The following is a 17946-nucleotide window of genomic DNA, read 5'->3' as shown; positions in this document are numbered from 1 at the left end:
TGTGTGTGTGTGTGTGTTTTTGTGTTTTTTGTCTCTGTCTCAGCTTGTTTGTGTTTTTTTTTTCCCCCTACAACGCAGAAACCCAGGAAACGAAAAGAACAGAAGGTCCAATTGAACAACAAGCACATTGGCCAGCACAATGAGTGAGTATAATACAAACCATAAGTTACATATAAATTATTGACACCTTATATCAAGAAAATGCATAATAAAAACACTAACAATGCAACATTGAACACGTGTACACTACTACATTTGAATATTTTATTCTTCTTTCAACTGTTAAAAGCCTTATGTGTGAAATTATTTAAAACTAAAAAGCATTTCTTTGTTTGATTGCCAGGAGTTTTATAAATCCTTTGTCTAGAACTACGTTAGGAAAGGGTTTCTTTTCTGCCACAGAAACAGGAAATTGAGGTGATAATTTGTTAAGGCGGTTAATCAAATACAGCCAAAGTGAAAACACAACATCCAGGTTTTGTTCCAGTAGTAAAAAAAACCTCATTAAAAATTATTAACATTGTGCAGTTACACCAACTAAATACATTGTTTTGTTTTTGTGCGATAAGTTGTTTGTTAGCAGTTTTAATGGACACCATTTTCCAAAAGCCCAAGTTAGTTGGCAATGAAATGCCACGGCTTGACGAGAGAAGAGGTGAGACAAAAAGCAAAACAAAAAGAGACACTGGCACAAAATGTAACACACACACACACACACACACACACACACACAAAGCTCTCATGGTGTGTGCCCTTTGCCACACATATACATGCTACCGTACACATGTACACTCAGAAACACACACACACACACACACACACACAGATGAACCCACTTGAACAACAGAGGCACACACACATGCAGGGTGCTGCTGTTGCCTCCAGATAAGTCTCTCTCTATAGACCAGTGTCTTTGTACATCAGGGGGAGCAGAGGGTGAAAGGAACTGAGAGGAATGAACTCATGTCGATAATTTGTTTCAACTCTAAAGACACAGTGCACTCAAACACCAAATCTTCCCTGAACATTCCCATTTTTCCACACTTATGTACCTTCTTGTGCTGCTTACGACGCTTTCCAGCTTTGCTACAATTGATTGTCTCTGTCTTCTTCTTTCTCTTCCTGTCTCTCTGTCTTGTGGCTTGTTAGTAAGCATCGTGCTAAAAGGTGATATTAGTGCTTTTAGTGCTGTGCCAGGAATACTAACTCACAGCTCCCTGGCATTTCAACAACCTCTGTCCTACCTGGGTCTGTACTGCCAGATTACTTAGGATTACACACACACACACACACACAATGAGATGCACACATGCACAGCCTATTCCTCCTCAATGAAGAGCACTCAACCTTACTGAAATTGGCAGTTGTTGTTGGCTCACCCCTCAGCTGAACCACTATGTTCTCCAGCAGTCTTTTAGCAGTGTAATTGCAGTTTTGGTTCAGAAATGAATCATTGATGTGATTTAATGGTGTGGGTTGTATATTTAGGGGCAAATAGCACAGTTGCTGTCTACCTCAAACAGACACAAAATATGAAAGGGAATGTGGGTAAGTTAGAGGAAGAGATCACAGGAAAATGGGATGAAGTTGAAGGCAGGAGGAAATGGGGAGCTGCAAAAAGGAAACAAAAAGGAAATGGAAGAAGAGACTGCGTGTGTACGCGTGAAATGCAAAAACAGGAGGCAGGTAAAAGGAGGGGCGGAACAAACAGAGGGCAGGAGGTGGCGAGTGAACAGGAAAAGGGATCCCACACAGTGAAAGAGAGAGACACAGCCCCTGATGGGAAAGATGAAGGGCTACTTTAATTGGGTTGCTGATGCCTGCCTAATCCTATTCTCCATATTAATCCCTCAGAATGTACATAATCAAAACAAATACACCCATGTGAGAGAAGCTATTCATAGGAAACAGTAATACAGATAAAGGGTTCATGTGGGACACCTGTGTACAACCTTTAGGGACACACAAAGGACATGTCCCAGTCATCACTCTCCCTGTGCAGTAACAGGATCCCAAAGGGAGCTTGAAATCAAAATTTAAACCCTTAATAAGTGTCATCCTGCAGTGTATTATGTCTCTAAATTTATTTGTACCATCATTCTATTTGCACATGGCTTTTTTATTTATGCAGAAGAATGAAAATAAGTCAACCTGTCCAAAAATAAAATAACATGTGGGTGTACTTTTTGCAGTTGTTTATGCTCACTGCTGGAAAAAAATAAATCCCCAGTGCTCCCAGAATTTCACTTCAGCATACTGAAGTTACATTTTCTTCTGCTTTATATGTGTCATTCTCATGGACTCCATTTATCTATCTATAGGCCTTACTTTATCTACTTATCTATAATAATTTTCTACTTGCATATTTTACATGATTTAGGTTCAGAAACTTTCCCTTTAAAAACCTTACAATGGCAAAATAAGTGACTTACCTCTAGCTGCATTTATGAAAGATTTCCCTTAGTATATGGTGAGGCCATTATCTAAGTGGGGACTTAAGATGATGCTAAAAGCATAAATAAATCATTGGAGATGGTTATCATCTCTGATGGTGATTGCACCTTATGTAAATCATGGTGTATGCTTACAGCGATCCTGTTGACAGTGGCAGAGACACCACAGACGAAGCCACTGCACAATGCTACTAGGAAAATGTATCAGATACAGTAGCACTATATATAGTGGGAAAAGGACACTATACCAACATGAAAACATCATCCCAGCAGTGAAGTATGATGGAGGGAACCTCATCATTTGGGGCTGCTTTGCAGCGTCTGGCCCTGAAAAGCTTACCATCATTGAAGATGATGTCAGATAATGGATATTATGTCAGAGTGGCTGTCTGCCAGCTGAAGCTCAGTAGAAGGTGGGTGATGCAGCAAGACAATGATGCTAAATTTCAAAGTAAATATACTACAGAATGACCTCACACTGAGAAAATGTTCCTTTTGTAGTGTCCCAGTTGGAGTCTAGAGCTTAACCCGTATAGAGATGCTGTGAAGGGCTCTCATGACAGACATTCACTAAGAATATGAGCATTGTGCAGGTCTGATCTACGGCTACTAGAAACATTTGTTGGAGGTTATTGCACAGACCGTTTCTATATAAAGTGTGTTTACACACGTAAACTTAACCTGACCAATAATCCTTTTATTTCACACCATAAACAGGTAGAAGTACATTTGGAAACACTTGGTTTGTACTCGGCTCTGCCCAGCTTCAACAGGTACCAGAGGGAGAGTGTGTGAAGAGCCATGCAAGTTTAATGCTGCTAGTTTCTGCAGCAGAAGAAATCCAGTGTTGGATTTCAGCCTTTCTTTCTCTGTATCAAGCAGGTGGAGCATGAGGAGGGGGAGGAAAAGTAAGAAAACACTTTTTGCCCAACTGTCTCAGATTTGTCAGTAAACCACACTGGTATCACACCAGGTCACCCAGCAGCCTGTGAAATGACTTGTTGATCCCATGAAGATGTGTATGTGAGAGAAAGAGAGGCAGTGATACCTCTATCTACAGGTTTGTCAGAGAAGCCTTTTCATGTCAGACCTCACGCTGAAGTGATCCTGAGGTGTAACCCCATGCCAGAACCACAGAGAGTGAGCACGATAGAAGAGTAGAAAGGGGAAAAATAAGAGGAGGTAGACATGTGAAGCATCAGTGAAGTCTGACAAAGAGTTATCAGAAAAAGACAAAGGGTGGACTCAAACAACGCCACACCACTGGCCAGATATCACTTAGTGAACATAGGGATTTACTGAATGTTCTGCTCTAATGCTAGCAAATAAGACGAGTGGTAAGAGAAATAAGTGCAGCATGAATAAAAGGAGGCCTGAGTGCTGTTCCGTACATGAAGGCAAATTAGCATGCACAGCGGATCGCTTTTATGGCATTGGCACTGTCCATGGTGCTGAATAGATGTGGTTATACAATGTGTAATGTTCTACTTGGATGGCAGGGAGGAAGTGAGTATAAATCTCTGAGGAAAATTGAGATTTCAGCAAGTTATTAGCTTTGTGTTGGCCAACCTGGCAGCGACACCGATGGTGCAAAGGTGGCCCTTTACCTCACAAAACAAATGACCATCATTATAACACAATTCAATAACGGAAAAGCACAGAAGCATTTCTTTTTTTTTTTTTTTTCTTCTTAGAAGCAATCTTGCTGAAACTTTCAGGAGTTTATTAGTTCTTATACTCTAAATGTGTGTTTAATAAGAAATATGTCTGCCTATTATCAATGTTGTAAGGAAAAATCATCTATTAAAATGCAGAAATAAGAATAAACTCAGATCTAAAAGAATAATCCAAAGGAAATAAAACAATTCCTGTGTTGTTTTACTTATATTCAAATAAGAATTTAAAATAATTACAAGAAAACATTCTCTGTTGTTTGTAGTTTCCGTTTTGAATGAAAATATTAAGTGCAAATTCTCTCTGGGACCAGAAGAAGCGGAAGGAAATGTTACCCGACGAATTTTCATTAAAATTCAGCAAGAGGCAGGCTCCGTGAGAGGTTAGATTATTGGCGGGCAGGCGCATGGACACACACACCCACACACACACACACACACCGAGACACACTCACATACACACTTCACAGCTGGTGTGCCTTCCCCCAGCAGAGACTGACAGAAGCGGGGCGACCGCTCTAAGCTGTGAGCGCTCATCTCTCCTCTGCTCCACCAGCGCGTCTTTTACTGTTGACATAAAAACTTTGAAGAGGTGAGAGGCGAAACGTCAAAACGCCGACATATCACTGTCGACAGCGCGCATCAGCAAAGAAAAGGAGGGAAGAAAAGATCCATCAAGTCCAAGAAAAGCGGTAGAGCCGGGAGAAAGAGGGGAGCTATGCCATCTCCCGCCGAGCAGTGCCCAGTCCTCCTCTGTTGTGTGTCGGAGCTGCAGCATGGTGTCTCTCTCTGGACTCTGGACCTACTGCCTCGCCCCCGGGAGACCTCATCTCCTCTTCCTCTCTGCCAGACCGCTCCTGCTGCTTCTCTTATTAACCGTCGTCTGCTCCCCCGAGCCCTGCTTCCTTCACCCGCAGCCTTGCCACATCCTCGCCCGGATAGGACACACCGTGCGCATCGGTGCGCTCTTGCCGACCCGCCAGCCGGCCAGGATACAAAACGCGCTCAACCGCGCCCTGGCTAGCCTCCGGCACCAGAGCGGAGCAGCAGACTCCTCCACCACTACCTCCCAAACACCTTCTCTGCTGCCCTACAACCTGACACTGGAGATGGTGGCACGATCACCCGCGGGAGGGGACCCGGAGTCGTTGTCCCGAAGTACTTGCCAGGATCTGGTGGTCAGGGGGGTGTCTGCAGTGCTCGCCTTTCCCCGCTCCAGAGAGGAGCTGATCCAGGTGGAGTTCATATCCTCTTTTCTGGAGATTCCCTTCATCTCTATCCTGGAGGACACAGAACCTCTTGTGACCAAGGTACTGTATGGATGTATATTCTGCTTTTGTGTGTTTACCCTGTGCACCTGTAGCTGTAGCTGTAGCTGCTTCATAGAAACAGAAAAACAAAGCACTAAAGCTTATTTGGATTCATTATTCCAATGAGCAGAAACCCATGGCTGAACATAATGTCATTTGGACCTTTCTCAGAGAGTTGGCATTCAAGGAGGAACCTTTAACTGACCCATTCGCCAGTGGCTGGGATGTTGCAGGCTGAAGTGTTAGCTGGCTAAAGGCAAGAGAACTGTGTCTGGAAAAACAGATTTTTAGCAAGGATAATAAGATGCATTATCTTAATCACAAACTTAGGAACAATTGGTATATTAATATCGACAACAGGAATAGTAAAAACGATACAAATCATTACACTAGTACATTAAAAGGCCATTTAGTGTCTCCGATTCATTTGCATCACTAAGCAATGTCCGATGTCAGATTGATATCAGATGAGCTTTGCTGGTGAACTGCAGGCTCTTCGCATGCATGTTTAATATCTGTTGCTCTGCCTTGGACTTGGATTGGACTGAACCTTCAAGCCTTTCAGCAGCAGAGGTTTAAAGTGAAATGCCTTTTTTTCCCCCCTCTCTACGTGTGTGTGTGTGTGTGTGTGTGTGCGCGTGTGTGTGTGTGTGTGCGTGTGTGTGTGTGTGTGATTGAAGACGACTGTGTTTTGGCACCTTGCGGAGTAAATCAGTCAAACAGTTGAGTACTTGATAGATGTACGCTGTGCAGAGGTGTGGTGCCTGCAGCTCATGCTATTTACGCATTATCATATGTATATTTGTGTCTGTGAGTGTGTGTGTGTGTGTGTGTGTGTGTGTGTGTGTACACAAACACTTTTGTGTGTCATGTTAGTATTCCCTGGAGCAATCATCCAGGAGCAGCCAACTGCAACACACACACACAAAACGGCACGTGCACCCAAAGAGGGCTTTCAACTTTTGAGCAGGTTCAACTGAGACAAACACACTCACACACAGGCTGAACTAAGAGGCGGCATTAGGGAGACGGGGAGAAGAGGGGGAAGGACCTGTAGTTTACTCCACGTCTGAAATCTCTGTCCTGAAGAGTCTCTTTGTCAACAATGGCTTGCTTATTCGATTTCACTAAAGCCTGGATGAACGAGGACGCACACCGTTTGATGAATGCGTTGGAAATGCAAGGAGATAAGCAAGGTAGAGCAGAAGAAGAGAGAAGAGACAAGGAGGAAAGAGAAGAAAGGGTGGGCTGGGAAGGAGGAGAGGGTTTTTTTTTTTTGATTTTTGCTGTGGGAGGCCTTTCAGTTCTAGAGAACTATGCCAAGCAGTCAGTGGGCAAAAGGAAAAACAACCATCCTTTTTTTTTTCTCTCTCTCTCTCTCTCTAGGTTTCTCTTCACTCAGTATTTTTAGCAATAATTTCAAGTAGCATTTTCATGTAAATAGGTGTCTGTTTTGGTTAGCTGTCAGGTTTATGCTACACAAAAGTGGTTCTGCTGTATATTAAATTCATGAGCTTTTTTTTTCTACTCTCAGGCTAGTCTTTCTTGTTTTATTGAGGGTGATGTGTTCTAGGTGTCTGGCAGCAGCAACATCTGTTTGTTTTTGGTAGCAGTAGAAAAAGAACAGCGAAGGGGAGCTTTGAGTAGTAATAGCTCACAGTAAAATGACTAAAGGGCATAAAATAACATGAAGTATGGATTTGGTGACTCTATGTTTAAAAAGTTGACTGGTACATCACAAAACATTCAGGTTGCTTTACTGATTATATGAATAGTCTTTAGTTGCAGCTTTAAACCCTTTAGTTAGTGAAGATTTGTAGTGCATACATGTACTAATTTATACAAGAACAAAAAGCCATGGTGGGCCTCTGTAGAAAGGAAGCAATGTGAGACATTCAACTAAAAGAGGCCACAAGGAGGTGGGACAGCTTCTTAAACATACAGGGAGAGGGCAGTGATGAGTGGTTTATGTCAATGGGGAGGCAAATTGTTACCCAGCACAAACAAGGTTACTACAATGGTTTCTCTGCTGATAGCAAAATACACAAATAGAAGATATAATTCTAATTAAAAATGGTATTTACATTTGAAATGGGGAAAGAATGCTCCTAAGAGAGGTAAGGCGGGCTGAAGAAACGCAGAGACATAACAAATGCCTCTGCCAAAAAAGGTTGTCGTGTTTGTCACAGATTGATCCAAAAAGAGGTTTCTGTTTTTGTTTGTTTGTGGAAAGAGAGTCGTCTCCCTGGAGTTTTTTGAAAATGTGGAGATTTTTCTGCAGGGTATTGGGATCTGAGCCCAAGTTTTTTTTTTTTTCCTTTCTGATAAACAGATTCCTTCCCTGGACATCAGAGAGAGGTAAACAGGCAGAAAGAGACACATGCATATGCAGGAAGAAACACTACATTTCCTTTCAACTGTCGAGTCAATTTTACACAAACTTAAAATACCTCCAAAATAAAAGGTTACTTGTTGAGTTATGTATACATCACAGGATGAATAAACTTCCTCAAGGTCAAAGAGCTTGTTCATGAGAAAAAAGGAAAAACACATTCAAGAATGACTTGGTGTGGGGCGCCGCGTCATTTCTCTCTGCTGTCAGCTAATTTTTGCCATATTTCACATATTGTATCACCTAAAGGAAAATACCAAATAAATGCACTTGGCAAAGCAACAGTGAGGGCGTCATACAGCATGTGTGATATTTCTTGGAGGCTCTGATGATAGATGTTTTCCAGCCTATCTTTCAATGCACCCAAGAAACTCCTGCTGAAGCTTTGTCATTATTTTGTCCTTAATGAGTGCATTTCTCCCAAAAATCACCATGTAAGTTTTCTGTTGAGTAAATATGCCCGTGGTTAGGATAATACGGGGATATTTCAGCACTGGTGTTGACAGAGACGCACAAAAGGACACGCATAAAGGCAGACAAAGACAGAGGTCAGGGTGTCCGACTGCATTCTCCTCTGTCTGCTTAGTCAGACACAGCTATGGGACTTGGTGATGCGTCTCAGCAGGAAGTGCCTATTTCACCCAACCTACTTAAGCTAATTAGAATCACTGTGTGACCCCTAACTGTAAATCTCTCCTGTCCATCTATGGCAGGCAGAATGGGAGGAGTGGATGGGAGAAAGGAGGAAGGGGCACAAAAGGAAGAAGGGAAGGAGAAAGGAAATGGGCTTGGAATTCTCAACAGGTTTATTAAAGGCATTTAAGGAGTTGATTTGTTCTTCAGTAGCTATTAGGATAAGAAATGAAAATAAGAATATTTAATGTTTAAGTAAAGGAGACAAAAAAATAACCTTAATTAACCAAAGAAATGAATGAAATGAGTTTTACAATTTGCAATTTACTTGTATGTTAGTGTGTGTTGGTAATAGCAGCATAGTAATTATAGACTAAAATAATTTGGTTGAACAACTGAGAGAAGATTGAATCGAAAATAAGATCTTCATTTTTAATACGGCCCGCCTTTTTAAAGCAGTGTTGCCAAACAGATCTATATTCGCCGATAATATCAAAGAAATTATTTTGTGGATCATGATTTCTATTCTGAAAATGTATGAGGAGGGAGAGCTGAAGGAAATGGTTTTGCTGATTCCTGAATGTGATTAGGTGAGAGGAGTGGTGTGGCGTGAATTCATTATTTGTCACTCTTCACAGTGGAAGCTGTGTTTTTGCAGCCTTTTACTCAAACATACACTTATTTCTACTGAAATACATCCTCGAATTCTCCTATAAAGGACAGGACTATATTTTGCAGTCTAATATTGAATGCCATTCATGTTTGTTGCCTCTTTGTAGTTCAGGTACCTCCATAATTTCCACACTAAGTATTCCCCGCAATCCAGAGAGCGTTTTATTCCTATTTCACAGAACAAGTTTCCACCTGCTTTGTTTTTAAAAAGACTTTGATCATATGTCTGTATCTTAACTACAGGGGCATATTTGCTTAGATCCTGTTGTAGGACATTTCTACTTGTTAGTGTGCTTTTGTTTATTGCTAATGTTGACCATTTAATTCATTTGTAATTAATCTTGTTTGGCAGCCGCAGTGTACAAGAAGTCCCTTTGAATCACAGCATTAGTGGAATGCAAACCGATATCACTGTCATTAACTCTAAAGTGTAATCACCGCAATACACAATCAATATAGTTGTGCAGCGTGTTTTTCATGTGGTTTTCTGCTGTTTGTGATGTGAAGTAACCTTTATATGGTGGGAAACTACTTGTCTCTCTGCAGTCCATCTATCCTGCATTCCTTCATTAAGTCCCTCTTTTAATTTTTTTTTTTTTTTATGACGTACCTCATTCTGCTTAGTAAAATGAAGATTAGTAGAGTAAAAAACCCAATTTGCGACTTTGAATGAAATTACATTTTAATCCAGGGACCCTGCTGAATAAGACGCATTGTGGCTCTGAGGTAGCCCTGTTCTCAAAGGACACACACTGCACACATTTACACACACATCCATGCACTTTAATACACAGTGAAGCTCATGCACACGCCTGACACCAATGTATATCTGCATATATGAGATTCATACACGCATGCAGTGTTTATTCTTTGCTCACTAAAGGTTATTAAGTCTAATGAGGCTTTACAAGACCATTGTGCCTCTAGTGTTTTTTCTTAAGATGGTGAGGGGATTTGTGCTCAGACCACAGTGGAATAAACAAGTAGAAAGAGAGAGACAAAAGCTTGTGTCAAGCCAGAGCCAGAGGCAAACTGACAGTTTGAGACAAGCAGGCCACTTAATGCAAACAGCTCAAAGCCTTTTCTTTATTAGTGTTGTGATGACAGTTCAGCATGGTCTTGACTCAGCCAGATTAATTGAGCGGCGCAGAAACGGTGGAGTATGTGTTACCAAAAAGTCTGTGGGTCTGTGTGAGCTGCTCACTATAGCGTATGAGTTAATGTTCTAATATTTGTGTTTGACTTGTGTTTTTGCCTCTGGTGAAACAGATGTCGCCAGTAACTCGATACCACTCTGATGTTCCTCTATAGAGCCAGAAAAAAGGGAAAACCTGTAAAGCAGATGAGTGATGGATAGAAACAGAAGCGTGTTTTGTTGGTAAGGATCAAGATGCAAAGAAGAAATTGTAGGAAAAGGTGGGATTAAGGTTCTACAAGGGGATAGGATGTGATGTTGCAGATCAAGTGGCAAAATGATTGCAAAACAGGAAATAAAGCATCAGGTAGGACGGGAAGTAAACAGGTGGGGAACAAGCGAAGGAGGAATTAGTGAAGAAATAGAGCAATCGGGTCGTGCAAAACATGAGAAGGATGATGAGGTAAAAGGAATAAGACAGTAGGATTTAAAAAAAGATGAAGGAAGAAACAGAGGGACTGGGTTTGAGAGGACAAATAAAATGAGCGAAAGGCAGAATCAGGTGGGGTACAAGGAGATGCATAATGAGGGAGTTAAGGGGGGATTGGTGAAGGAACAATCAGTGGAGAAAGAATTGACAATGAAAAAGGACATATTAGAAAGTATTAGATGGTATTAGAAAATCAAGATAGAATTGATGAATCCAAGGAAGGAGGAAGAGATGGAGATGAATGAAGAATGACGGTGTTGGGTAGTTGGAATGAGTGAAGCAGGAAACAAGGAACAAATGGGTCACTCAGAAAGAAACAAGGGGTGGAGAGATAAAAAAAAAAAAAAGTAATTGGAAAAACACACAACAAGCACAGAGGTATCCTTGAGGAGGGATCAGGGAAGAAAAGGTGACATCAGGATATAATCGGTGGGGAAAGGAAATATCGTAGAACAAATGGAAGAAGGGAGCTAGTGAAAATAGGAAGGAGTTAACAGAGGAAGAGAGGTGGAAGAAGCAGGATTTGAAGAAGGCATGGTGGTGTGCGGGAGGAGATGGGGATACTCGGTGTGTCTACATTCACTCAAGTAACCGGTTTACAGTGGGTTTCTCGAGAAAGCCGATTTCTTAAGTGGCATGTAAACATGAAACCTGGTTACTGTAATCAGGGCAGGGGTTAGAGAAACCTGATTTCCTGAGGTAGATTTCTCCTGTAGGATGCTGATGACTCTGCCATGTAAACTTGTAATTGAAATGAAAATAAAACTGAACCAATACAAAGTGGCGTAGCATAGATGTCTTAATAAGTCACTTTTCACCATGCAGTTCTTTAATTCAGACAGTTACGCTGTAAATTGGAGCGATGTAACTGTCTGTCACTGTTAATCACCCAGAATGGAGAGAGAGAGGGAAAGAAAGCAAGAGGAAAAGCCATCCTTGCCTGTCTCCATACTGCTAAAATCTGTGAACCATGCTTCCAAAATCAGCCCAGGGCAGAAGAGAGATCTGATTACTCTTTTGCTGCACGTAGAGTCACATTTTCAGTAACCAGGTTTCTTGAGTGCATGAAAACTCACAGATTGAAGGAATGCAGGGAAGGATCACAGGAGACCTGGACCATGGGCTTTCTCTTCAGATGGTTTGATGGAGGTAGTTTTCTGTAGACTGCGCCAGTTCATTAGAGGATTAGTGATAACTTCAAGTTATCTGTTATTGAAAAACAGCCCAACACCAACATGTGCACAACCATACTGATGCATTAGGTGACTGCACACATACATGCACTGTTCACATAGAGATTGTACCATGAAAGACGAAGATGCACACTTTCAACAAGCACTTCCAAACTTTCCACATCCTCTTAAAGTTACTTCCATTTGTCCCTTCCGTAGAACTGAGGCTGTTGATTATCCTGCAGTTGTTTGTGTGTAGGTGCCAACTGAGGCAGAACAGCAGAAATTTAGGCCAGGTGAGCTTGAGTGATAAAGATAGACGGGTCAGACAGGAGCTCCCATAGGTCACAGTTGAAAGACAAGCAGACGGGAGAAGTAGACAGGAGGCAAGACAGGTGAGAAAAGGTGAGAAAGACATGTGCTGATGTGAGATTAAACAGATGCTGACAGATGGCTGTGAGACATATCTGAGTGAGTGCCAAGGCGACAGGTTAGCCAAACACCCAGAGGTGTAAATGAGAAAGTGGGGTAAATGTCCAGAAAGAAAAAAGACAAATGCAACAAATGTAAGCAAGCGAAGCAGATAGAGAATCAAAGGGGTTAGACGGAGCGAGTGATTTCAGAAAGGTTGGGGCGGGGGCAAGGATTAAAAACTGAGAAACGGGCTGCACAAGAAAAGCAACGAGATAAAAGAAGGAAAAAGGGGACCATGAGGTGAGAGAGAAATTTAATGGCGAAAAGCTGTCAGAGTTGAAGTTATTTGAGAGGCGGGCAAGGTAGGGACAGGGGATTGAAAGATGGTAGACCCCAAGGTAACTTCTCTGTTCCTTCTGGGATATTTATGTTGGGAGTTGGCAAGAAAACAGGCATGATTTAGGGCCCATCTGGATGGGCTTCAACGCCACCTGCCCACAGAGGAAGAGCTGTCTGTAAGGAGACACGCCGCAGTGCGCCGGTGGCACGAACGTCAACATGCATCGTTACAGCGTTTACATCAGCTGCATGTGTAGAAAGGCAGCGGATTCCCCCACTTGACCCTAGTTCAACTCCCTGGATCTGAAGGTAATTAATCAGGTTAAACAGATTGTAAAATAATGATTTAATGATGATGATGAAGGACAATGATCCTAAACATACCAATATGGCTTACGCGATAATCTGACCTCAGTCCAACTTGGCATAAGTTGTGTGCATCAATGTGGAACAGGGTAAATCTGGACTCATCGAACCACATGACCTTCTTCCACTGGACAGTTCTTAACTTAGGAGGCTCTTACCTATTTGCTTTGTAGTGTTTATATTTGTGAAACCGGTGTCTTAGCCTTGAGCTGCTAGATGGGTGTTAGTATAATTTCAGTTGGGATGTGGCTTTGCAGGGAGACTAGCTGTCATCTTCCTGTAAGGTGCGTACACTAGTGTTAGCATTTAGGCATTCAGTCAAATTGAATCTGTCTGTTCCTTTACAACATTTAATGGAACAATTGTGCTGATCATTTAGTATTTCGTTAAATCAAAGCCTTGCTTGCTAACATATGCACTGATTCCCACCAGATGATACTTTTCATTCATGTCACTGCAACACATGCAGAGTCACTGGCAGAAACATGCAGTCCTCCAGTAACACACCTGTAATCTCCTGTAACCGCCATATACTACAAAGACAAACAGCCGTAGATGCAATCTCACTCACACTCACACTTGTGCCTAAAGATAAACACATTATGAAATACAAACACATGCACATGACACAGCTCTGCCCCCACACATGCAGGGATACACACACTCCATCATATACACAAGCAACTGTCATTTCTCAGAATGCCTGCTTTAACTCTCTCTCACTCTCACTTTCTCTCTTCTTTGCTCTCTCTCTCCAGCCCCCTCTCTCTCTCTGTGTTGACCTCTGCGTTCATGCTGCCTCTATAAAGCAGAGCAGAGCAGAACAACAGATAAATCCTGAATGATATCCTAGGCTGACTGGTGGTGCAGGGGAAACATCAAGACGATCTGATATTCATATGCACAACATCTTACGCATAAACACTATTTATGGGCCGGAAGCAGACATGCAGATGTGGCAGAAACGATGGAGAGATAGAGTCACTGCGAGAAACAGAGTAGCAGGAGAAAGTGTTTGAATGGCAGAGCATTGAAGGTAGTGGATGGGTGAATGAGGCAAGGAGACAGTAAATGAGATGATTTTAATAGTAGAGTGACACAAAAAGAAAGAAATGGAGAAATAAAGGATAAAGAAAAAGTGTGATAGCGAGAAAAGAAAAAGGATGTGATCAGTTTTTCTTTCTCGTTGCCCTTCACAACAAAGGACACGCTGTCCTCCAGATAGTGCTAAAGCAGCTTCCCTATCGCACTTATCTTGTGCCAAGTGATGCTAGAGAGTGGAGCAATATTTCTAATTCAGGTCAGTAGCATGCATATATCTTGCATCTATCCTCCAGTCACACATTTTGTAACAGGCAAAGCACCTTAAAATTAAACTTATGACACATCCAGCACTTTATTCCACGACTAAGACATGAAGGTAGAGACATCTATATGGAGGAAATGACACATATGAAACAAACAACTTACTGTATGATAACTTTATGGCTCAATGTTTTAATGAAAGCAAATTCTACCAGTCTAGGCTGTGTGTTCACTGAACTGACTTGAGTTGGGTTTTTGATGGAATGTAGGATGAGAAATGAACACAAATGCTGTGTTTCCAATGCTGTAAAGACCTCTTTGCAGCAGGAAAAAGTACAGAATTGACAACCTCAGGCAAGGAAAACAGAGCAGATAATTTCTTTTTAAATTAAATGAAAGACAAAGGACAAGCATCTAATTTTTTTCCTTAGGTAAAACATCAAGACACAATGTTTGTCTTGCAAGAATAGGCCATAACATGGATAGGTAAGTTGGCGTTTGTGCTAGAGGTAGAGGTGTTTTTTTCCCAGGTGTGACACAACGGTGAACTGGCATTGAGGCATTTAAGTGGAATGGTTTGGTAGCAAACTCCTTTTCAGGCAGGACAGCAGAGCATGGATCTAGATATGTTTCTCATGCAGCTTACCGGTGAGTGAGATTTGTCAAGTATAAAATTAAACTGTGGAAGAGAAATAGTGAACTAGTGTACAATCAGAGTATAGCTGAGTATTGTGATAAGGATAAAACTGTACTGAGCTCCTGATAAATTCCTCTTGCAGTTCTTAGGTGTTATCCCCTTGTACCTTACAAGGGGATAACATTGACACTTCCAGGCCACCATGCTGAAATATCATTAGCTGTTGATACATATAAATCAATTGCAGGCTTGTTGCCAAATTACTCAAATCATTATGAAACAGCGAAGTTGCTCCAAGGTTATATAATACATTATAAATACATTACTCTGGGACTTGTTAGCTTAAATGTAGAATACCAACAATTCTTCAGGCAATATAAAACATTCTGATACATTTTTCATAACAGAGACAAAGCATGAAAATGATTTTTTATTTTGTCAAATTTTGGTTTGAGTTAATGTGTGTGTCAACTGAGAGACGCAGGACTTCCTCTCATCTGGCCACTGGTGTACACTGTTATCCAGTCATGGTGTGTTTTTTTGCTTTGTTTTGTGTTTTTTGGCACATGAAACTATACAAAGCTTAAGACTCAGCAAAGCCATCACTGTATTGGACATTCCAGCAGCAGCTACTTCCAGACTTTGATTAACAGGGCTAATTTTAAAAATGGCACTGTAGTACACTTGTAGTATTCATTGACAGCCTTGTCAGCTCTGGTTTCAGGATGCCCGATAGACTTGAGATGTTTCCAGTGTGTCCATTTCAGTTCTCTGTCCATTCAGTGTCAGTCTTCATCAGACCATTATGACTGGAGCAGCGTTGGACTGCAGGTCGACTGCCAAGGCTCTCCCACCAGTGCAGTGTCGATGCTCTGCCAGTGCGAGGGTTTGTGTGCATGTCTATCTATTGTCATATGCTGGATGTGAGCAGTGATTTGTGTACTAGAGTGAAAAGTGAGAGTGTATGTGTGGTACTTAGTGGTGTGTGGGTGTGTGTGTGTGTGTTGGTATGCCAGCCCTGTCTGCCATCTGTTGTGCAAAAGGGTTGGGTTTGATCTGAACTGTGAGTGGAATAAACACTAAAAAGTTTGGTGGCGTGGGGGGAGTTGCAAAGTATTAAGAGAATTCTTTGTGGGATATCACTGTGACACTTTCAGACAGTAATTTGATCTGCTGCTATTAATCAAATCAAATAGAGAGCAGAGCTCTAGGTTACATATACGTTTACTATTTTAACTAATCAAAAATAGACAGTGCAATAAATGTATATATATTCACATTTAATAATCCAATTCATTTAGTTCAAATTCTTTTGGACCCGGTCCCATTGTGCATTAACAAACAACAACCATGTACATGTGAGTGTACTGCACAGTATATAGGTCTTATAGCATTAGGAGTGCTGCTCAGTTGTAATTCCCTGCTGGCACTTAAAGGATGAGATATTGATCAGAGGACGCACAACTTATTTCCCTGCTTTACGTAAATCACTTTGTGATTGACAGGTCCTGGACCCGGGGCTGTCCATCACACTGAATGCTGATTTCATCTGCATACCTCCACTCTTCAGGCAGCCAATGGGTTAGCCCTGCTTACAAATCAACATTAGCTGCATCTCCAAGAGCTGTTATAAACAGTGGATATTTTCCAAAACCTAATAATATTGCTGGTTTTCTCTCAATAGCATGCCTGAAATCGCACAAGCCTAAGTGATTAGTTTTGTGGCATCGCAAATCGCTCTAAGGTAGATTGTCAGTGCAGAATGCAGCAGATCCTCCAGAGGAAAGCATTCAGTCCTCCAGCTATTTAATTATGAGTGTGGCAGACCCCTGGGTGTATGGCTTCATTCCCCCACAACAGTGGCTCACTAACAAACTCCGTTGAGTGCCTTTGATTGATCTGAAGCCATTTGAAGTGGCCGTGAAAAGACAAAGCCAGTGACAGAAGGAGGGAAGGGGAGTAGAGGGGGAGAAGAGGACAGGGAGGTTGGGAGGAGCAGAGTGGAGAGGCAGGAGGGGAAAATGATGGAAGAAAGAGAAAGGAGATGGGGAGTGGGGATGTTGGCAGAGAAGAGAGCATGGGTGCAGGGAGAGAGAATGAGGGATGAAGGGGAGCAAGGCATGGATAGATGGCTGGAGGGATGGGCAGAGAAAGGGGTGTGGGTGGGGACGGTGGCGTCTTTCCTGGCACAGCACTTTCCTGCACACGTAACGTCCACACACAGCTCCATCCAGACCAAGGAAGTGCATTTACGCACACGCCCACGCGAAAAACACACTTTGTTATGAAGTGTTGTGAGGCCTTCCACTGTATCAGGGGAGCAGAGATGTGGATGTATTTGCATAAGTGGGTATTATACGCTGAGCCAGAGGACAGCAGCGATGGCTAAAGCAGATAAGATAAAGCTTTCATTCTCATTTTCTGTCCCTCCTCTATCCAGTTACCACACACGAACTCTACGTTTGTTACTCTCCTTTTTTCCACTCAGGACAGAAACCTCTCTTCATCCATTACCCACGCTGCCTCCCTGCAAACACCCTCACAGACCCAACACATTCATCCTATATATTTGTTGTGAGCATTTTCCACTTCTTCCAACTTCTCTCCTTATCTGCTTTACTTAACTCCCAGTGTGAGAACTTTTTCAATTATCCCTGCCTCTACCTCTGAGGGTTAGGGACGAAAGGCACTGTTTTGGCAGGATAAAGAGTCCGCAGCGGAGAGAGAGGGAGAGAGGGAAAACTAGAGTTATGGAGGCACGAGGGGAGGGAGAGATGAGAAGTTGAGGCAGAGATTCCGCAGTGACTCCGTTCCAACAAGTCATCTTTCATTTTTATGACTTCAATCAAATGTCCTTGAAGCCTAAATATTCTCAGATCATACGCTCTTATCCTGGCTGGAAAGACGGGATACTTTTAAGTATAATACCTTCGCTGCCCATTGTGTGAACAAATT

General features: G+C 42.1%; 1 protein-coding gene across 2 annotated transcripts in view; it reads left to right on the top strand.

Annotated features, from left to right (window-relative positions):
* The window catches only part of grin3ba (glutamate receptor, ionotropic, N-methyl-D-aspartate 3Ba), a 68131-nt gene that overhangs the window by 4513 nt on the left and 45672 nt on the right, over nt 1-17946 (top strand). The window contains exon 2 of one of the 2 annotated variants that reach the window (XM_033325826.1): nt 79-143. Coding sequence is in view for 1 of the 2 variants with exons in the window: in XM_026338974.1 (XP_026194759.1) it covers nt 4903-5436 (534 nt within the window). In the remaining variant the exon portion in view is untranslated. Of the gene's footprint in view, nt 1-78; nt 144-4582; nt 5437-17946 lie in introns of those variants that run through there. The other variant, XM_026338974.1, reaches the window with a different exon arrangement.

Source organism: Anabas testudineus, chromosome 22 (genome assembly GCF_900324465.2).
Source record: "Anabas testudineus chromosome 22, fAnaTes1.2, whole genome shotgun sequence".
NCBI classification, from domain to species: domain Eukaryota; kingdom Metazoa; phylum Chordata; class Actinopteri; order Anabantiformes; family Anabantidae; genus Anabas; species Anabas testudineus.
Note: the sequence above shows the minus strand (reverse complement) of the source record. Positions and strands in the feature narration are given on the sequence as shown.